Source organism: Tachysurus fulvidraco, chromosome 22 (genome assembly GCF_022655615.1).
Source record: "Tachysurus fulvidraco isolate hzauxx_2018 chromosome 22, HZAU_PFXX_2.0, whole genome shotgun sequence".
Lineage (NCBI taxonomy): Eukaryota > Metazoa > Chordata > Actinopteri > Siluriformes > Bagridae > Tachysurus > Tachysurus fulvidraco.
In genome coordinates, this window is record NC_062539.1 from 15,742,918 (window position 1) to 15,766,294 (window position 23,377).

The 23,377-nt window shown below is 36.8% G+C and overlaps 2 protein-coding genes across 5 annotated transcripts in view; one reads left to right on the plus strand and one right to left on the minus strand.

Moving 5' to 3' along the window:
* The first annotated feature begins 1,163 nt into the window (after window positions 1-1,163).
* On the plus strand, window positions 1,164-5,346 carry LOC113640242 (cysteinyl leukotriene receptor 2-like). 2 transcript variants are annotated; one of them, XM_027142639.2, is made up of 2 exons: window positions 1,164-1,277; window positions 3,328-5,346. In XM_027142639.2, exon 2 carries the CDS (start codon window positions 3,341-3,343, stop codon window positions 4,445-4,447), a length of 1,107 nt encoding a protein of 368 aa, XP_026998440.2. In that variant the 5' UTR covers window positions 1,164-1,277; window positions 3,328-3,340; the 3' UTR covers window positions 4,448-5,346. The 2 variants fall into 2 exon arrangements, with proteins under 2 accessions (XP_026998440.2, XP_047662701.1); XM_047806745.1 differs by lacking the exon at window positions 1,164-1,277 and having other exon boundaries at window positions 1,982-4,069; window positions 5,054-5,346.
* A 1,587-nt stretch (window positions 5,347-6,933) lies between these two features.
* Window positions 6,934-23,377, minus strand: part of aadac (arylacetamide deacetylase) — an 18,085-nt gene continuing 1,641 nt past the window's right edge. The window contains exons 1-5 of one of the 3 annotated variants that reach the window (XM_027142628.2): window positions 17,427-17,705; window positions 13,954-14,182; window positions 13,147-13,216; window positions 8,759-8,930; window positions 6,934-8,481 (exon numbers count right to left, since the gene is read on the minus strand). In XM_027142628.2, coding sequence (XP_026998429.1) covers window positions 7,882-8,481; window positions 8,759-8,930; window positions 13,147-13,216; window positions 13,954-14,182; window positions 17,427-17,567 — 1,212 coding nt within the window. In that variant the 5' untranslated portion in view covers window positions 17,568-17,705 and the 3' untranslated portion in view covers window positions 6,934-7,881. Of the gene's footprint in view, window positions 8,482-8,758; window positions 8,931-13,146; window positions 13,217-13,953; window positions 14,183-15,737; window positions 15,788-17,426; window positions 17,706-23,377 lie in introns of those variants that run through there. The other 2 variants (XM_027142630.2, XM_027142629.2) reach the window with 2 other exon arrangements.

Below are 23,377 nucleotides of genomic sequence, written 5' to 3' on the forward strand. Positions count from 1 at the left end.
CAATGAGTGATAGTACCATCTGGTGGTGTGGGGAGGAATTGGCCATGATATCCGTGGCAGATTTCTGGTACAATATAGTCACAATGATGTTATTCACATTTACATTATAAACATGCATTCACTGAAACCGGCTCACTTGGTTACAGACTAAAACTAAGAACATTTTAAGTTCTAGTTCTCCAGGAAGAGGAGGACCATTCGAAAAACTATTTGGACATTTAGAGGAAGTTTATTCCTTTAAATAGATGCCAGAACACAGTCTTGATGCCTTGAACCCTGAGAGATGGTGGAACTATTTGAGCAACTGGTGCTAAAGGAATCTGAGAAAGTGTGGTGCACTGTGGGGTGCGATAAGCGCTTTAAGGTTAATATCTGATGGCTGATTTGGGCTTTGCAGCAAGTATCTGTATATAAAATCTGTTGTGAGCAGCTACAGGAAGCCAGCAGAGGAAGTAGTATTAAAAATACATGTAATGATGTGGGAGAACTTTCTGGATTCTAGATTACTTACTTCATATGTCATGGCAGATGGAAAACATCACTTTTCAGCTTGTTAGACTATCACCTGGTTTTGTATATTAGCTGATTTAGCGGATTTTCAATATCAACACCTTTATAGAGATTAGCATAATATGATTTGGCTTTTTTTTTTTTTTCTAAAGCAATACTCATTTGTATCACAGAGTGAAAACCTTCTTATATGATATCCTCAAGGTCCAGTAGGTGGCACTTTGAGTTCCCTTTCAGAAAAATTAAGTCTTTACTTGTAGCAACATTGAAAGATCTCACACAAAACGGTCATAAACATCGTGTGTATTATTAATTATAAACTACATGAAACATCTCTAATTCACCAAGCTCGTGATCTGGATCCTGAGATCTCACATAGATCTCTCTCTTAGAAATGAATCATTGCTTATGACAGTTAAGGAACCTTAGTAGAGCGATAATTGGACTTTCAGTAATAGTTCAGATATTTCTGATATATTATAATAGTTCATCAAATGACTTTATATTCACAAGTAGTGAGAAACCAAACCACTTCCTTTAATATTTGTTATCACTTAGCCAATCGTAACGGTCATTGGACGCTCTGTTCCAGATTGTGGTGTGTATTACGATTCATGCGAGTGTTTAGAATGCGTTTAACAGTTTATCTGAACAATCAGAGAGCATGGTTTCCTTTGTGTAGGTGCATGCAGTGAGACAACTGTGAAACTACATCAGAAACTACATCAGAAGGCGACAGACAAGCGCAGAGAAAGGCATTAACTCAGGTAAAATATTTTATTAAAATTTCATATATCACACAGCTGTTTAAGGTTTGGATAAGAACATGACAATTAGTGCTGGAGAAATGGATTGTGTTTGTGCCATGATTTAGGGATTGTATTAGATTAGGCCTGCGATGTGATGCAAAGTCAAAAAAATATGAGCCATACTTCTAACTTCATGTCATTTAATGTCATGGATTGGGGAAAAAAAATAAACAGGTGATTGAAATTTACATAGAGATTTTTTTTATTATTATTTACTGTTGCTTATACAGTCTTGCTCATACGTTCATAGTATCTATCTATCTATCTATCTATCTATCTATCTATCTATCTATCTATCTATCTATCTATCTATCTATCTATCTATCTATCTATCTATTTTAATGGTTGGTTGCTAAGCGTAATGTATACTTCAAATACTAATATAATATAACGTACTTCTACTATATATTCTATACTAATATTACTCATCGAAAATTTATTATTTACGAATTAATTGTTCAAACAAATAGAATTAAAATAATATTTGCAAATAATTATATATTTCCATTTCTTAATTTCACCTCAAACCCTAAAGGATTGCTGAATATTTAGTTATTATTGACCCAGGATGCCACAAGATCTTTCTCTTCACATGTTAAATTTGATTTAATAAGAATAATAGTAATAAAAAGATCCCGAGCTCATGCAGAGAAATTCTGGTTTGATTTCATGTGAATCGGGGTGAGAGTTGGATTTTGTTCACGTCCTGATGATTAAAGTCGTGAGAAAGCATACAAGCCCCCCGTTAACCCTGTGTGGAAAACAATATCATTTACTTTTAAATTCTTGTGCGGATTTAATTTGAAACACTTAAACCAGAGGATCGTGTATAAATTGGGCTTAGTTTCATAACTTTGCTCAAATTTTGTTTAAACTGACTCCTTTTATCCTCTTTATTTAGCAACTTTTTTTTAACAGAAATGTGTTTATACCGAATATCAACCATAAGATATCGAGAAAATAATATTACGGACACAATATTACCTGAGGTTTTCGTTTCTTTTTGCTTTGCTAGCGGAAACGGTTCTCAAAATTCTGCCCTCACTTTACAGCATGAGCTAGTTACCTCATGATGCCGTCAGCTAGCTACCTCATGACGCCATCAGCTAGCTACCTCATGTTAAAGGTTGTTTCGGTAAAATCTGCGTCGTTTCTTGTTTTCGTCTTCGTCGGACAAGTTTTCTTATTTATTTCACGTATCAGAAGTGGAGAACACAAACACACGAACACACAGTAAATTTATACTACAAACAAATATTATATACTGTATACCAAACAAATTAGCAAACCGCTAACCAGACAAACTGCTAACTTACTGTTGTAGCTCTGTGAACTGTTGTACTTTGCAAGAATTGAAGTTATTTCTAGAAATTAATCAGAATTAGCCACATGCTTCAGTCAGAGAAGCAAAGTGCACACAAATGGCAATGTTAACTGTGTGAGTGATTACCGGGTTGCTGGAAATGTGCACAAAATATACTACCACAACATTCAACGTATATGACTCAACGTATATGACTCAACGTATATGACTCAACGTATATGAAAAAAAAACATTTTGAACGATAAGATGTGATGGTGCTGTTTATAGACACATCAATGACATGCATATTTACTTAGTAAAGTCTTATTTAAGGTCATGGCCTGTTATTCATCATTTCTATTAAACCCAGTTGTGCCGCCGGTGTACATTTTATTACTGTGCATACCACAGTGACATTGTAAAACATTGTCTTGTCTTTCATCATTGTTTTTCTTTTCTTCAGGGGATAATGTAGATCTCAGGTTTCCTTCTTGCTGAAAAATAACAGTGATGAAATAATCACTCTGCGTCTCCGAGCCAGCTCACGGTCCGAGCTAAGGCTCTGGCTAAGCTCTTCCCTGTTTGGATTGTTAACAAGGATCAGGAATTTGTATTAAAAAGGTTAAACGCTAGAGTTGATTATTTTGCCGAAACTTTTGTATCGAATGCGTCCTTATTGTCACCATTTTCTATTTCAATTTGCAGCAGCTGATGAGCGATGGAGAGTGGAGAAGAAGCCAACAACTCAGTCTTTAAAAGTCCTAACTGTAACCACTCAGAGGAATACAAATTCACCACCTACACTGTGGTCTTCAGCCTGGTCTTTATTTTTGGTCTCTTGGGGAACGTCGGCGCTCTGTACGTCTTTTGCAAGCTCTCGGTGAAGAATCGTCTCTCGACCATCTTTCTCATCCACCTTGCTGTTTCAGATCTCATCTTCATCCTGACGTTGCCGCTACGGATCACCTATTACTTCAGCAGCTTGATCGGTTTGAAGGAATTGTCACCCAGGTCCACGACGTCACATTTGAACCTCGCTTGTCGTTTCTCCACCTTCTTGTTCTACATCAGCATGTATTGCAGCATCTTCTTTCTGACAGCTCTTAGCTTGTGCCGCTACCTGGTGCTGGCGGGTCGAGTCCGACTCCAGAACAGTGAGGCTTGCAAATGGGCTCGTTTGATATGCTGGGGAATCTGGGTCTTTGTGGTAGGTGGGAACATTTTATACATCGGGATTACATCTGGGTTCAGCATGCGGGCTGAGGGATGCCTGGAACCAGCAGGAAAAGAGTCCTGGGCTTTGCTGTATCATCTCAACTTGGTGGTGCTGGTGACCTGCTTTTTGCTTCCCCTAACAGTGGTATTGATTTGCTACTCTCTCATGATCAGACACATCTTGAAGATCCAGGCTGGACAAAGACAGCGTGATGTGGCTCTGATCTGCCTGGTGCTTATGATCTTTTGTTTTTGTTTCCTCCCTTATCACATCCAGCGCACACTGCACCTCCACTACATGATGTACCCAGCGACATGCCAATTGCTGACCAACTTGCATAAATCAGTGGTGGTGACACTGTGCTTTGCTGTAGTCAATAGTTGCCTGGATCCACTTCTCTTCCTGTATGTGGGCCATGGCTTCAAAGCAGTGATGAATAAGTATATTGCTCGTGTGTACCTTACTTGTGCAGTCGAGAATACCGATTTAAGCACCATTTCTCCAGCTGTTGTGCAGCTACCATTAGTGACAGAACCAAAGACCATAGATACAGATCAAGGTTCCCCTTTAGAGTTGTCACTTTCCCAGAATAGTGATATTACAGTTTGATAGCTCCACCCACCGTTCTGTTACAGTTCATTGTTTAGGATATTTAAATCTGAGGCATCAAAAAAAAACGCTGTTAGACTTTCTGGGGGTATTTTTCTTCCTCGAACGGTCTCATTTTCAGTATTATTACAGAAACTACTAAGAGAAGAGTCGAACGAGTGATTCGTTGTACCATATGTACCACCACACAGCTGAAAATAATTACAGAAATAAGCAAGCAAATGAACTAAATGTATATTTAATGAACTACTCTGTATATATTCACATCTGCAATATATCAGCCTCATGATCTGTCTTCTTAGATCCACACTAATTAAAACATTTTTCCAAGCTGGTTTTCTTTTTAATTTCATTTACTTTTATGGCATTTGGCAGATGCCTTTACAGTACATTCTTCAAGTCACTCTAGATTATTTTTTTCTTTATAGATTACTGAGCAACTAAGGGTTAAGGGCCTTTCTCAGGGGCCCAGCTGTGGCAACTCACATCTCACACACAACTCACAACCACTAAGCTAACACGTGCCCATTTTCCTGAATCGTTGTCATGAACATTTATGGACCCTCAGTAGAGTGATAATTGTGTTGTATTGTTTTTTCTTTGTAGGCATATTTTAGACTGCTATGAACCTGTGTATATATTCACAAAACGGAAAAGCAATCGCTGAATGAAACTTGACCGATGCACGACCGTGGCTGTGTGGTGCCTTGCGATAGATCGGCATCCCATCCAGCGTTGGTTCCCAGGATAAGCTTCTTATCTTCCACGACGGTAGCCGAAATAAAGCACTTGAATGAATCTGATGGAATGATGTTTGAATTGTTTTATTGTCTTTTGTGTTTTATACACTTAATCCTCTACAAGTACACAACACATCCATTCAATACCAAACCATTCACATGTTCATAGGTTTCACATTCTTTAGGAGAGGTTTGTACCAAAAACGTAATTAATTCATCCCACATTTTTTTTGTCGCAGGCTGTCTGTGGTGATTTCCGTCTTATTTAAAGAAATCCCTTTGATAATCACTGTGCTGGGTTTTTTTTTTTTTTTTTGGCAGAAATCCCTTTGTGTTAAAGCTAGTCATTGGAGACCGGGTCCAAAAATGGAAATGAAAACTTAGCATCATGATCTAATTAAATTTAAGCCATACTTGTTACGGCCACCAATGTTTACATGCTTCGTTTGTGTGAAATGGCTTGTAATATCAGTAATAAACGTATCGCTGATATAAAGTTATCCGATTATATGGCTGTGTACGGTGTGAAAGTGTTTCTGTCCATGTGCAACACATCAAGACTGAAAGCCCTTTTATTTTTTTATGTGGTGGATGAGTGCATACCTCGGCTGATCTCCTTCCCGTCTCCTCTGGGTGAACTCTATTAGAATGATCCCACACAAAATGCTTTGGCTTAGGTGTCTGGGAAGGTGGGGGTTGTTTGGGGTAAAAAGAATTCCTGCTCACTCTTTATAGAGAAGTTCTAAAGTCTATTCAAGCAAGGTACATGTGGCTATACAAATGACTAATGGTTAACGATGACTAGAAATACAGTCACAATTCAAGAAATAAGATCATTGAATTGTTAAGAAAAACATAAACAGCAGAATTTTACCTCAGGAAATTCAGTGTATGTTGGGGACAAGCTTTCTACATTATGTTTTTAGCAACCAAAAACATGCCTTGCTGTTATCTATGGGATCACAAAAGCAAGGTTTGCAAATTTACATGTCTAGTTTAGCGGCGTTCAATCGTAAGACTGTATCTAGGTCAATGGTGTCTAATCTTAAGACCTTATCTAGGTCAGGGGTGTTAAATTCTAATACTTTATCCAGAAAGGGTTAGGTCAATAGTGTCCAATCTTATTAATGCATCTAGGTCAATAGTGTCCAATCTTAAGAATGTATCTAGGTCAATAGTGTCCAATCTTATTAATGCATCTAGGTCAATAGTGTCCAATCTTATTAATGTATCTAGGTCAATAGTGTCCAATCTTAAGAATGTATCTAGGTCAATAGTGTCCAATCTTATTAATGTATCTAGGTCAATAGTGTCCAATCTTATTAATGTATCTAGGTCAATAGTGTCCAATCTTATTAATGTATCTAGGTCAATAGTGTCCAATCTTATTAATGTATCTAGGTCAATAGTGTCCAATCTTATTAATGTATCTAGGTCAATAGTGTCCAATCTTAAGAATGTATCTAGGTCAATAGTGTCCAATCTTATTAATGTACTGTATCTAGGTCAATAGTGTCCAATCTTAAGAATGTATCTAGGTCAATGAGTTCCTCGTTCTTGATTTTTCTTTTTCCCGACTCCCACCAGAGACACTGACCTGTAACCACCTTGCCATTTACTATAGTTTAAAGATTAAAAAAAACTTCATCATTTGGCTTAATTCTGTATGCTATCCTGTGTATACAATATCAATTCACTAACATTAATAATGGTTATATGTTTTAAAGAAACAAAATATCATTCCTGTTTATTTCATTCATTTATAGATACCATTTAATCTCTTGGAATGTCCATGAAACAAGATAATTCCTGTAATCGCTTATGTTTTAGTCGCTATAAACAGCTGTTCCCTCATCAGCATTATTTTGTTTCTCTCAAACTCTTGCAAAGTGCTGATACCGAAGACTTCATGCAAAATTTCTACGCATTTAAAAAAAAAAAATCTGTCCATCATACAAGTCCTTTTGACTTACACATTACTATAGAAACACTAAAGTGCTCGCATAATAAACCCAAGCTGGAGTAATGATGAGGAGGTGTGTGTGTGGGTGGTAGGGGTTATAAATCAGCTTGATAAGAGTGTGTTACATCACGGCATGCTTCAGATATTTTGAGTGGAATTAATAGCCCATTTGCGAAATCTACATTTTAACAATACGTTTTAACGCTCGGCTGTTCCGCGCACACGCTTTCACACACTAAGGCACTTAAGAATAGAGAAATGGTGGAATGAAGTCAACAGAATAAAACCGTATGAGTTTAACATTTGGAAGAAAAAAAAAACATGTGCTTTTACTTTACTGCTTGCCAAACCCTGTTGAGCTTAAAGTGTGGAAAACATGAGAAATTACCAGAAGGATGTCAGTAAAAAAAAAAAAAAAAAAAAAATCCCTGGCATACTGTTACACTGATATAAATCAAAAGATTGATAGTTAAATAAAATATATTCATTTCTCAGCTTTGTTTTTCTCTGCTACGAGCCAAAATCAGTCATGAGTCATAAAATATTACACCCTGATAATCTGACATCTGTAAATCAAACTGTGCTCTTTAAAAACAAGAAAAACACATGAATGAGGCCGACAGACAAAATGCATAAACAGCACCTTTTTTTATCTAAATGGAGCTCGGTGCTGAGAAGGAGTCTCCGAGACAAGGTACTGTATGTAAACCGATTCTGTAGCAAATGTCCTTTTACAAATTTTCCTTCAGCCACAGAAGATAATTGTCCGTCATTCTGCGGGCCACTTCGAACTCGGTTGGCCAAAGCGTGAACATGAGTGTGCCGTGAAATGCTTCTTCGTAGTGTTCGTGTGTCACGTCGACGCCGGCCAGACGCAAGCGCGTTACGTACATCACGCCGTCGTCACGCAGTACGTCATACTCACACGTCAGGATGTAGGTTTTAGGCAGCTGACGCAACACGGCTTCAGGCATCAGCAACGGTGATGCTCGTGGGTCCGTTAGCGACAGCGAGGTTTTATCTGTAGTTACGGACATTGTGTTATATTTGTATGTTCTGCGGTACTCCTCTGGCAGGAAGACGCTCCAGTTGACAAATTTAAGCATTGGGACAGATTCTGCACCGTTGTGGTTATTGGTTAACATTGCGGTGAAGAACGCTTTGTCACTGGTGAAGTATTCACTCCAGAAGCGTACCATGAGTGTGCGTGGTAGGATCGGCATGTGCCGGTTCTGCTGGTACGACGGCGTGTTCAGATCCAGGGCTTGCAGAGCCGGGTAGATTAAAGCCTGCGCTTTTAGTTTCACACGCTGGTTTGGGTCCAGCTGCAGCTAAAATTAGAAACACATTTTAGAGGCTAATCAGAAATTCAGAATTTCAAACAAGGCCTGGACCGGTTTGTGTATAGTTACACCTGGTCCATATTCACCACTTCCCTGTTCCTTCTGAAACTGTGGGGTGAATTGTGTGGTGGAAAACAAACAGGAACTCCACAGAGACCTGTAGTAACCTGATCTTGAGGTCAATCCTGGGTGGACGATGCTACCTTCTGTGCTTCCTTGTTGCCAAAAATGTAAAACTATCCCACATTATTCTAACGTATCTCACCTGCTGTGTTACAGCAGCCGCCAGGTTTCCTCCAGCACTGTCCCCTGACACCGCGACACGCTCCGGATCCACCTCGTACCTGTCCAGAACATCAGACTGAAGGAAGTACTTCACTACACGGTAAACATCCTCAAATGGAACAGGGAAGTGGTAAGGAGGGGCCAGGCGGTACCTGTGCACAAACAATAAGTTGTGTTACAACAGAACTTGATCGATTCTATATTATTCGGAACTCGACATTTTTGTCAAACCAAATTAATTCGATCCGATTGCAGATTGTTTGATCGATCTGATTTTAATATGCATTTCCATGTCCACGTCCACCAGATTCCGTGCTTAAGTCATAAATTGTAAGACAAACATACACACAACTGCACAAATGTTGTCCTTGGGGAAGCGACACAGTCGTAAGTGAACAGGGTGTAGAGGATGGGGCTGAGTACACAACATTGGAACTCCACAGGGTTGTGTACTCAGCCCCATCCTCTACACCCTGTTCACTTACGACTGTGTCGCTTCCCACAAGGACAACATCATCCTGAAGTTTGAAGAACTCTTTCTTCCCCTCTGCCATCAGACTCCTAAACAGCTGATAGGAGTTTGCAATTATGGACATAACTGTTTACATTGAACTTTTTTTTTTGCACATTCATTTTCTCAGAACTGCGCTACCTCACTTTATCTCCTTATTCGGCACTGCACCTCTTATTGCCTTTATTAGGAACTTTATTTCTTTTATTGCTCTTTTTTATTCTATTTTATTCATTTTTCATTCACACATTTTTATTTTTACTTTTTACTTTATGACATTTAGTGTGGACAGCAAAGTAAGAATTTCATAGTGCAGGGAAACATGCTTTCTGTCTGTGCATATGACAATAAACACTTTGAATCTTGAATCTTGGTATCCGACTGAAAAATGTCATCAATTTCAACCCTTTCAAGGCTTACTTTTAACCTCAAAGACACAAGAAACCTCAAAACAAAAATTGGAGAATGTTGGGTAACCAAAGATGCACAACAAGAAGGACTAACAAAACAATGCAACTCGCAAGTCAACGGGTATAAATAGGGGAGGTAATTAGTGACACATTAGTGTGCAGATTTGGCACCAAGTTAAGGAAATATTTCGTAAAGAGAAATATTTATGCAACCTAAAATTCTAAGTTGAATTTATTAAAATTTTATATTTAAAAATACATTTATAGCTTTCCTTCATGAAGGATTTTTGACAAATTGATTTTTCATTTCTTCTATTTAATTTATTTAAGATTATGAGCTATTTCAGGTAGATTTATGAAATATAATATAGATTTTTGATTTGGAATATGTTCTTCTGTTTGTTCACAGTGTACCTCAGATACTGGACACACTTTTATTTGTTCAAACACTTCGATATCTGACTAATTATAGTGTGACTATAAAAAAAAATAGGTTGCAGATATTCTTGTATGTACTCGAGTGCCTGATTTTAGTAACGTTCTCTCAGTGATCTTATTTTTAACGGAATTAAGAATCAAAATCCGTAATATTAACGTATTATAATTTTAGAAAAGTATAAAAGTATAACATTTGTCCTTTTTTTCCCCCCTCATCTATTTTCAAGTGAGATTTCTAACTCATTTTGTCATTTTTTATTGTTCTTCTGCTTCTTGAGTGTCTAGGTTGGAGCACGTGACCACACATGTTGTTTAACTGAGAAAGAATAAAATAAAATAGTGTTTGAGGTCGTGCCAAGTCTACAAAATCTGCATCTGGGTCACAGCATGACCGAACCGAATAGAAAATGGTGGAATTCTAATTCTGTTCTACAATAATGCTTTTGTCCTGAACCATTTCTAAATTTTCCACTTCTAACTCCAAACCAAAATAAAAGTCAAGCTTTCGGGAAGGAAAAATGAGAAATTTACATTTCTGGCTTTGAGCAACACATGGAGATGGGGCTCGGAGAGAACTTGCTGTGCTCTGGCTCCTGATCATCATTCACACCTGATCCTTATAAACCCTCTCGAATGAATCTTTTCTGCTTTACTTGTGTACTTTATAAACTCTTACATGTGTCGATCCGTGTTTGATAACATAGTAACGCACTCGGTTGTTTCCATAGCAACAGTTCATTCTTTAGCATTTAGAATTTTTTCTGAATCACAACAAGCTTCACATCGTGTCTTATGAATAACGGAGTAATGAGTAGCTGTAGCTGTTGTAACATACGTAATAACAGAAACTAAGGTTTAAATAACATTACCTAATATTATATAACTAGAACGTGATGGTCCGGCGGTCCAGGCGCTGGGTTCCTAATCAGAAGGTTGGGGTTTAAGCCCACAAGCTGCTGAGACATCTACGTTGGGTCCTTGAGCAAGGCCCCTCACCTCACCTGCTCCAAGGGTGCCACACGATTGGCAGATCCTGTGCTCTGACCCTAGGCTCATAATAGCCTGGGATATGCGAAAACGGGGGAAGTCGTGGCCTAATGGTTAGAGAGTCTGACTCCTAACCCTAAGGTTATGGGTTCGAGTCTCAGGCCGGCCACGACTTGAGCAAGGCACCGAACCCCCTCTGCTCCCCGGGCACCACAGCATAAATGGCTGCCCACTGCTCTGGGTGTGTGTTCACTGCTGTGTGTGTGTTCACTGCTGTGTGTGTGCACTTTGGACGAATTCTGAGTATGGGTCACCGTACTTAGCCGTATGTCACATCACTGTCACTTTCACTGAAAGAAATAGATACAGTAAATACCTATTACCTAGAACATTATCCAATATTTTATAGTTTAATGGGGGGAATATATATATATATATATATATATATATATATATATATATATATATATATATATATATATATATATATATATAAAGCAGCTATATTAGCAGCCAGAACTAACATTTCTTGGGCATTATACAATATTAAGTGTAATTTTGAATGGAAATAACATACAATCCATAAAAATACAACTTGATAATACATTTTAAAAAAAGTTGTATATTTATATTTCATTGTTGCTGTCGTTTTTCCGGTTGCTCACTGTTCGGAGTCGCCTCAGCGGATCACTTTGTCCGCATATTTAATTTGGTATGAGGCTTTACCCTGGATGTGCTTGTTGATGCAACCCTTCTACAGTATGTTATCCAGTCTTGGGTCCAGCACTGAGACTTAACTCTTCATAATCTGAAATATTTAGCTGACGTGATCCATAATCCATCGTTTTTTTTTCAGTAAAAGAACGAAGCATCAATAAAATAATTAAATCCATGAAAATGAATGAACTAATAAAAGCATCTACATAGAAGCTGTTACGAAGAACTCTGTAGGTTTTTTTTCACTGAACCCTAAAAAATAATTTCTTTAGACTAGAAAAATGTTCTTGATGGCACGATTTTAAAAAAAGGTATTTCCTGAAAGGTTCTTTGGAGAACCAAAAATGGTTCTTCTACAGTATCACCCTTTATTGGTTTCTTCTGGCACCTTTACTTTTTATAGGGTTCCATATTTGAAGCGCTCAATAGAATACTTTAAAAAGAAATGAAGGTGCTAGGATGAACCAAAAGGGGTGATACCATAGAAGAACCATTTTTGGTTCTCCAAAGAACCTTTCAGTAAATACCTCCTTTTTAATCATGCCATCAAGAACATTATTTCCACTACAGAGAACCTTTTGTGCAATGAAACCGTTCCATTGATGTTAACAGTTCCATCCGGAACCATGAATCATGATGAGGAACTATTTAAGAACCTTAATTTTTGATTGTTTTAAGGTTTTACCTTAAATTCCCTTTTCTCCTAAGAGTGTATACGTTCATCCTAATAACGATCGGCTGGCGGACAGAACCGTGCTAATAATACGCTGAATTTGTGATAGAACCTTTCCTTTTTTTCTTTCAAATAATTTATCAAAAAAAACAAAAAAAAAACAAATGAGGTCAGGAAAGTTGGACCAGATGTAATACATTAGATCCAGGACACTAACACTGAACTTCTTCAAAGAGATTTGTGAAATCCAGCATAGGTTCAGCCAAACATCTGTTAGTGTTAGGAAAAGTATAATGAATAATATAAATGATCAAACTAAAAAGCTACTTTCTGTTTACAAGATGCATCCAAATCACAAACAAATTCGATTTCTCGGATAATATCGTGACATCCCGCGCTAATCGATGCATCCTGCTTGTTATTTAAAGCAGCAGGGATACCGATGTGCTGCATTTAGATGGAACTAGTTAATACCATGTGTTACCCATGAACATTTTATCACTGTGTATGGATTACAAATAGGAATAAAATAGTCAAGGCACGTGATATATTTTTTTTGTGTTCGGTACATGATATAAAGTGGATCCTTGTAGAGATTTTTGTAACTGAAACCCTTCAGTGTGAATACTTACTCTACAGAAACGACCACTGCGTTTAGTTCTGTAACCATCTGCCTGGACAGGAGATCGTACGGACCCATTTCTGTAAACAGAGAAGAGATGATGTTTAGAACTCAAACACAGAGAGCCATGCTGTTATAGAAAAATAATCCATGATGTGTTGGTGATATTAGAGATATTGAAATGGATCACATTTCATATTCCAGCTTGTTCTAAAGCTTTTTATTCTTAAACGACAGTGATTTCACAACAATGATTAGAATGAACTTACTCAGTTATTTCTTTATTTTTTTTTTTTTTAATAAATAGATGTAGCTTTAATGCTTTGAAATGTCTATAAGACAATTTATAACTTACATTATAGCAGCTATCAATGGCTGTTATTAATAGCAGCTATTTTTTCTGTCTTTTAACATTAATAAATAAACAAAAAACAAACAAACAGAGACAGATAGATAGATAAATAAATAAATAAAAAGATAGATAAACAAATAAACAAAGAAACAAACAAACAAACAAACAAACAAACAAATAAATAAATAAATAAAGCAAGCACAGCTTCTCAGTCCTGGAAACCAGAACATTACAGCTTTCCCTCTAACTGTTACAAAGACCGACACTAGAGACTCCTTCCATAAATTCTATACAAACATCACCAGATTTGTTAATGACAAGTTGTTAATATGTAAACGATCTGAATCTGATCTAAAAGATCTACTGTCAGAGCTTCTTCTGACCAATCGGAATCAAGAATTCATCAGGTGTTATAGAGGTCCATTAATAATGCATCGATGACTATAAGATGTTGATGAGACTCACTAGAGCTGCCCAGACACCATCCTCCACCATGGAGGTAGATGATGGCTCTCCTCCTCTCGCCTGTTCCTCTCTCGTGCCTGGGTTCATAGACCACGACCTCCACGCCATCAAAACGTTCTTCTGCCACCTTCACCCGCTCGTCTGAAACAGGAACCACTCTTTCTAGGAAAGTGACGAACATCATCACGTCCATGTAGTTCGTCAGACCTAGGAGCTCGCTGAAGTCTGCCTGGAGAGAAAAGAAGGGATGATGATGAGAGAGAAAGAGAGAGCCAGAGACTGGAAAGATAGATGTGTTATGTAACAAACTCGGGGCTCAATATGACTTTATAGCCAATTCTTATGTCTACACACACACACACACACACACACACACACACACACACACACACACACACACACACACACACACACACACACACACACACACACGACAACGAAACACAGTGAGACACTAAAAAGTAGAATTTGATTAGTGCTAACGAGGCATGAGACACGAGGCAGGTAAGAGTGATTAGTGAGGCATGAATGTGCTGGGGCTGATGGGTAATGTATTTCTGCACACTTTGGGGATTCTATTGTTCTACAAATCAGGAGAAGGTTGTGACCAAGGATGGAGGTGGAGTCAGTACCTCAGCCGAGCATGGAGGCGGAGCAAGCAATGCATTCATCTGAATAAGGAGGTGGAGCAAGATCCTCAGCCAAGTAAGGGGGCGGAGCAATTAATTCAGCCGAGCATAGAGATGGAGCAACATATTCAACTAAGCAAGTAATGCAATCAACTGACACAGAGAATGATACTCAATCAAGCAAGGAGGCAGATCAATGAATTCAGCCGAGCATGGAGATGGAGCAAGATCCTCAGCCAAAGAAGAAGGCGGAGGAGCAATGAATATAGCTGAATAAGGAGGCAGAGCCAAATCATTAGGTGGAACATCTTCAAAGTAGAGCAGAGACTTCATGGAAGCCTTTATCACCATCACATATACATTACAGCACAGTGAAATTCTTGTCTTTTATTTTGCAGGGGCAGTTATGATACAGCACACCTGGAGTTGCACAATTGCCCAACAGAGGCAGTTTGGCAATGCTGGGGCTTAAACCCCAACCTTCTGATCAACAACCTTAACCACTTAGCCACCAATGGCAAGTTTTTTAGATCAGTTAATATGGATTCTTGTAGTCTAATAACACACAAGACATATTTATGGAGGTATTTGTGATTTTCCCTAGATCTAAATGTCATGCTAGTTATTAAAGACAATAACCCCTTTGAACAAAGGAACTGCTGGGATCTCCTCAAATACAGGATCTCGTGTTTACTAGACAGGTGCTTTAACCAACCAAACCACAGCACCACATTTGGAGTGATGGACTGATGGAGTGATACCCATAGCAAGGCTGTGAGCTGTAAAAGTGTCCTTTGTAGAGCAGAGGGGTAAAGGATTTTGCCCTTATCTGAGCAACGAAGTAGCGTGATGTCCTCAGTGTGCCACAAAGCATGAGAAATGGTTCCAGTCTCATAAAAGTTCCTAAGATGCACTGTGTGCCACTTTCTGTGTGGCTCTGACCCAAAGTCCCTTCCCATGTTGCTCCCACATCACACAGTTCTTCCCCAGGACCCCTGCTGGACCTCAATAAGGACAGTTAAGCTTTGTCAGGAACTGATCGTGCAGGCGGATACAATTTCAGATGATTTATTGTGAAAAGTACAAAATAATCAAACCAAACTGTGAAAACTTGAACCATCAAAATGAAATATGGATATGAAGCAACAGACTTACAGACAGTCAATATTAATGAGGCACACATGACAAGAAAGACAACCATAAATAAAAAGCTAGACAGTGAGACGCTGAAAAACTAGAACTTATATAGTGGTTGTAGAAAGGGCATAATGAGAAACAGGTGAGAGTGATTAGAGGGGCATGTGATAAGCTGGGGCTGATTTGTAGAGTAGTTGTGTGGGCTTTGGCATTAACATGACAGCTTCCTCACATTATTATTATTATTATTATTATTATTATTATTATTATTATTATTATTATTATTATTATTATTATTATTAAGAAGAAGAAGAAGAAGAAGAAGAAGAAAAAGTACTTTTTTTCAAGTACGTATAATAATATCATTTCATTTTATTTTTTCTTGATAAATGTTTTGTCTAATTCCCTGAGATGACTTTTACTACTGCTAATAATAATAATAATAATAATAATAATAATAATAATAATAATAATAATAATAATAATAATAATAATAATAATAATAATAATAATAATAATAATAAATAACAAGAACATAAAAAAAATATTTCACTTTAATTTTTATTGATAAATGTCCTGTTTAATTCCCCAAATTTAATGACGTTATCCTAAATTTGTACAATTTTTCAAAAGCTTTATAATTTTTTATTGTAAATATGTAAATATATTTTAGTTGGTCGTGTACACATAGCACAATAACAATATCTAATTACAAACAGTTTTACATATGAAATAAACATAAGATAATAACTGAGATAGTAACACGAAATGACCTATTCAAGCATCTATTAGCGTCAGTTAGATCTAATTTTATAATACAGGATTGGAAAATACACAAGCTGTATCAGAAATAAACTCCCTGTGTCTATAATAACTGCTATAATTAGAGCAGGTGAGCAGGGCTTCCAGTGCCTGGATTAAGATCTGACATAATCTGAAATAATGTTGTTAACTCTTATATAAGCTCTGGGCACTTTTAGATTTGAGAGCTATTTAAATAATGTCAAAGATACAATATAGGGTTAAAAACAATCCAGTAATGTTTATACAGAATTGTTTTAAATAATAATAATAATAATAATAATAATAATAATAATAATAATAATAATAACAACAATAATAGTAATAATAATACTTATTATTATTATTATTATTACTATTATTGTTGTTATTATTATTATTATTATTATTATTATTATTATTATTATTATTATTATTTGTAATAGTCTGTAATGAAGTATCCATAGTTAGGAGTTTAATGCAATAAAAAGAAAATACTGAAAAAAAAATTGCTAAAAAAAAGTGTTATAAAAATTTAAATTTCAGTAATATTTAGGTCTGAAATGTTTTAATATTTAATGTTTTAAAACGTATTTTTTTATAAGTTTTATATTTGGTTTGTAAACGTAGTGAAAAGGTATATTTGTACGTATATTTATATTCAGATTTATTTTAGAAATATAGTAATTACGCAATTTAGATTTGAAGTAAAGTATCATTAGTATATACAGTATATACATAGGGTTTGTATTGATTTGTGGATAAGGTGTGATTTCAAGCAACATAGAATGGATTATTAGGAGTATTTCTTTATATTTAAAATTTTATTAAAAAATTGCCTTAAGTGAAGTCTTGCCGTTTTGCCACTATGCGTAAAAGGCTTAAATTAAACGGAAGTTTATGAATCTCTGCGGAAATCTAACTTACCAAGTGACTCAAACTCCTGAAGAAGCAGTCGGTAATCATGAGCTTCCATCTCTGCTCTATATTGTCCGGAACGGGCGTGTAGATGTAGTACGCCGTTAACGCGCAGGCGGAGAGGAGGACAAGCGCTTCTATGGATCGCATTTCAGGTGCTTTGGAAAGGACAGCGGAGCGCACGGACAAAACTTTGCACCCTTAATCAGACCAGACACTCCGGTAATCCTGGATTAAGTTTCAATAGCAACAGGACGGCGCGCGCACACCGGCGTTTCCCCTTTCCTCCCAGACACCACCCACCCCACCCCTCATCCTCAACCCCTCATTTCACACGCAGGTCAACCGGGAGGGGCTCCGAGCGCGTCCTAGGACCCGTTTAACGTTTATTATTTTTTTTTACCATGCGATGATTACGCATGCATACAATTTTAGCAAAAATGACTATAAATATGAACATAGTTTAATACACTACATTATATATTCTGTTATAATACCTAGACGAAGCCTTTTTTTTTTATCCTGGATTTTTTCATATGATTGTGCACCCAGAGAAGTCAGTAGGCTACAGAATTTTCCCTGCACTGGAGCCTTAAGGAAAACTGGTGTCCTGTGGCATGTCACTGGCTAAATATAACTGTAAGCGAGACTATATGGAGTGTTAGACTGCATGACTGGCTTGAGTTTAATGCATCTTTAATAACTGTTCGTATTAAGTGTGCATAGTAGACAGTTACTTCTGTTCCTCTGCGGACACAATTTTAACAGCTGCACAGATTTGTTTCATGCAAATAATCCAATTATTCCGTATCTTATTAATCCTATCATATTACACAAAAGTGTGCTCTCATACTTATTTCTGGAAGCCATTAGAGCTTCTGGATTCCTAAAATTCTCACGATAAAACTGTTAGATTCAAAGAAAATCTTTTTTTTTTTTTTTTTTTAGCTAGAATTAATTAGTAATAGTTAATAATGTGCTGTTATAATAGAGTACTCAAGAACAATAATTAAGCCTTCTTCTTATAACATTCTATAGCATTCTGTTAAGAAGTCGTTTTTAAATTCATAAATTTTATTCATTAAAACATTTTATACTGTTATGGAGTTCCATCTGTGGTCATGGAATGTTCACAAATCACTGTATCATATATAACAGCGTTAAATGCTTGGTTCTTCACAACCTCGTATTATTATTTTTTTCTCTTGAAGTTAATAGAACAAAAAAAAAAACACAGTTTGGTTCTAAGCAAATAACATTAGGTATAGAGACTCCTTCCATACACCATTAAATCAACATCACCTTACAGAAACATCACCGTATCAACAGTTCTACATTTTCACTTGGTAAATAGAAACATTTTAAATTCTGAAAAATTCATAGAAAAATTCTGTTTATTATTAGACTTTGGTAATGTAGAGCATCGGCCATACAGGTCTGATAAGATTATATATTAGAACCGATGTGTTAATATACACATGATCATATCCTAATACTGTCCCAACTGCTGTTATAAAATTAATCAGCACTTTCTGACCAATCAGATTTGAGAGTTCAACACCACAATGGAACACTCATTCTCTCTCACTCATTTTCTACCGCTTATCCGAACTTCTCGGGTCACGGGGAGCCTGTGCCTATCTCAGGCGTCATTGGGCATCGAGGCAGGATACACGCTGGACGGAATGCCAACCCATCGCAGGGCACACACACACTCTCATTCACTCACACACTACGGACACTTTTCCAGAGATGCTAATCAACCATGCATGTCTTTGGACCGGGGGAAGAAACCGGAGAACCCGAAGGAAACCCCTGAGGCACGGGGAGAACATGCAAACTCCACACACACAAGGCGGAGGCGGGAATCGAACTCCCAACCCTGGAAGTGTGAGGCAAACGTGCTAACCACTAAGCCACCGTGTCCCCCCACTATGGAACAATAATGTATTAATAAGAACAATTTTACACTCAAGTTTTCAGTTCTCAGAGATCAACCACCAATGATTTTTAAAAAATTTAAAACATGTTTTTGGAGCTGAAATGTCACCTGGACGGATGTGCTAGAGGATCGGATTAAGAGCTTCAGGCTGTGCATATAGTGCTCTCCATAGGGTGGAGTAATCCAACCATGGTCCTGTATGTATACATACATATATACTGTATAAAACTAATAATAATTTATTATTACTACTAGTAATAATAATGCTTGGTTGTGTTGTAAAATTTGTGTTTGTATATTGCATTCATATTCTTTTTATATGATTATTATGTAGAACCTTGAAACGATTACTATGTAGAACCTTGTAAGGTCCTGATGTGTTTATGTGTTTCTTAATAACTAATTTTATAGGCAAAGAGATGTATTTCTCATCTCTTTATAAACAGTCTTGGTTTCTGACTCAGGCTCATTACTCGAGCTCATGCTGCGTCTGTAATTCCTACATGCACGCCGAATCTTTTTAATGACTAGACTGTGTGAAATCATCAGTTCTGGGTCGCTCAGACAAGTCGAGGAAGTCGGAAGATTCCTGCGTGTTCTCATGATGCTGTAAGGCTACGATTAAGGCTCTGGGGATGAAGATGACTTAAACCTAGCCAAAGATGTGATTCTTATCATTTGAAAAATGAAAAGAGAAAGAAACCACTTGAAATAAAAAGGTGTGCAAAATTATTAGCACCCCATATAGAATATATTCACCTTTTGAAGATTACTATGGTTATTAATTTCTCGTGAACTCTATCGGCATCTTATGTTATACATGTAAAGTTTATATAATATATGATCGGATCCTTAATGCTTTCAGGAGCCGTTAAGACGAACAGCGTCTGCTCGGTATTACAACAGTATATTTTATTAACTCCTTGTTATTTTCAACAGGAAATTAGGGTTTGGCCGTAGGTGAAGTTTAAACCTGATTAATGCCCCCTACTTACATTCAAATAAACAGAGAAATGTAACTGAAATAGCCAGTCTCAGGGCAGTTTTGCACCAGGTGGTGATTGCAGGGAAAAATATCGTGCTCCAGGGTTTTTTTTATTGGTTTAAGTTTTTTATTGGTTATAGAAGAAGACATTTTTTCCTTGAGGGGAATGAGAGACAGCAGCATTGCTACATTGTGTATATGCTCAATAAAACTGTTCAGTTTACCAAGACTATCATGATCAAAGTCTCTGAGATCACTGAGATTTTTTCCTTGTCGTAACATTTAATGTTAACCTTATCTAAAGCTCTTGACATTTATCTGCTTGATTTTATGCATTATGCTTCAGTCATGTGATTGGCTGATTGGATAATCACACGAGTGAACCCTGGGTGTTCCTAATAAAGTGTCAGTTGAGTATAGGACAGAAGGGAATGCTGTAAGTAACTGCATAAGGCAAAATTCGATTACTTGTGTGTGTGTGTGTGTGTGTGTGTGTGTGTGTGTGTGTGTGTGTGTGTGTGTGTGTGTGTGTGTGTGTGTGTGTGTGTTTAACTAATCCACCATTGAACTTTCACCCTGTCACTTCATCTGTGTTCAAAGACATCATCCAAAGGAATTTACCAGCACCATATCAGCTAGATCATGGCTAAGAGCCTTTACTTCACTTTTGTCAGACTTTATGATGAAGATGATGAACAAAACATGTTAAGTTAAATGACTGTGTTTCGGCACACATTTGGACACAGCCTTGGATCGACTGAGCAAAGAACAAAAACCGAGAAAAGACACTAGAGCAGATGTAATAGCATTTTTTTTAGGATTATAATTAATACATGATATTAATACAGCATGGCTACAGCGTCTCAGGAGCTCTGTATTTCCTCCCTTTTGCATCCACATGCTACAATCTAGACTCCCCTTCATCCAATCAGGAGTACATATACATATAAAGATGTATATGTTATGGTTTGAGATTCAACTGTATCATTTATGACTTTACCTCAGCATTCCCTCAAGCTTCATCTGTATCAGCTATGAAATTACCTCAGCTTTACCTCAAGCTTAATTGGTATCAGCTAAGACATTACCTCAGCATTACCCCAAGTGTCATCTGTATCAGCTATGACATTACTTCATAATACATCTGTATTGGCTATGACATTACCTTAGTTTTACCTCAAACTTTATCAATATCAGCTATGACATTACCTCAGAATTTATCTGTATCAACTATGACATTACCTTAACATTACCACAAACTTCATCAGTATCAGCTATGACTTTACCTTAGCTTTACCTCAAACTTCATCAGTATCAGCTATGACATTACCTCAGAATTCATCTGTATCAGCTATGACATTACCTTAGCATTACATTAAACTTCATCAGTATCAGCTATGACATTACCTCAGAATTCATCTGTATCAGCTATGACATTACCTTAGCTTTACATTAAACTTCATCAGTATCAGACATTACCTCAGAATTCATCTGTATCAGCTATGACTTTACCTTAGCTTTACCTCAAACTTCATCAGTATCAGCTATGACATTACCTCAGAATTCATCTGTATCAGCTATGACATTACCTTAGCATTACATTAAACTTCATCAGTAACAGACATTACCTCAGAATTCATCTGATCAAATAAAGATGTATATGTTATGGTTTGAGATTCAACTGTATCAGTTATGACTTTACCTCAGCATTCCCTCAAGCTTCATCTGTATCAGCTATGAAATTACCTCAGCTTTACCTCAAGCTTAATTGGTATCAGCTAAGACATTACCTCAGCATTACCCCAAGTGTCATCTGTATCAGCTATGACATTACTTCATAATACATCTGTATTGGCTATGACATTACCTTAGTTTTACCTCAAACTTTATCAATATCAGCTATGACATTACCTCAGAATTTATCTCTATCAACTATGACATTACCTTAACATTACCACAAACTTCATCAGTATCAGCTATGACTTTACCTTAGCTTTACCTCAAACTTCATCAGTATCAGCTATGACATTACCTCAGAATTCATCTGTATCAGCTATGACATTACCTTAGCATTACATTAAACTTCATCAGTATCAGCTATGACATTACCTCAGAATTCATCTGTATCAGCTATGACATTACCTTAGCTTTACATTAAACTTCATCAGTATCAGACATTACCTCAGAATTCATCTGTATCAGCTATGACTTTACCTTAGCTTTACCTCAAACTTCATCAGTATCAGCTATGACATTACCTCAGAATTCATCTGTATCAGCTATGACATTACCTTAGCATTACATTAAACTTCATCAGTAACAGACATTACCTCAGAATTCATCTGATCAAATAAAGATGTATATGTTATGGTTTGAGATTCAACTGTATCAGTTATGACTTTACCTCAGCATTCCCTCAAGCTTCATCTGTATCAGCTATGAAATTACCTCAGCTTTACCTCAAGCTTAATTGGTATCAGCTAAGACATTACCTCAGCATTACCCCAAGTGTCATCTGTATCAGCTATGACATTACTTCATAATACATCTGTATTGGCTATGACATTACCTTAGTTTTACCTCAAACTTCATCAATATCAGCTATGACATTACCTCAGAATTTATCTGTATCAACTATGACATTACCTTAAAATTACCACAAACTTCATCAGTATCAGCTATGACTTTACCTTAGCTTTACCTCAAACTTCATCAGTATCAGCTATGACATTACCTCAGAATTCATATGTATCAGCTATGACATTACCTTAGCATTACATTAAACTTCATCAGTATCAGCTATGACATTACCTCAGAATTCATCTGTATCAGCTATGACATTACCTTAGCTTTACATTAAACTTCATCAGTATCAGACATTACCTCAGAATTCATCTGTATCAACTATGACTTTACCTTAGCTTTACCTCAAACTTCATCAGTATCAGCTATGACATTACCTCAGAATTCATCTGTATCAGCTATGACATTACCTTAGCATTACATTAAACTTCATCAGTAACAGACATTACC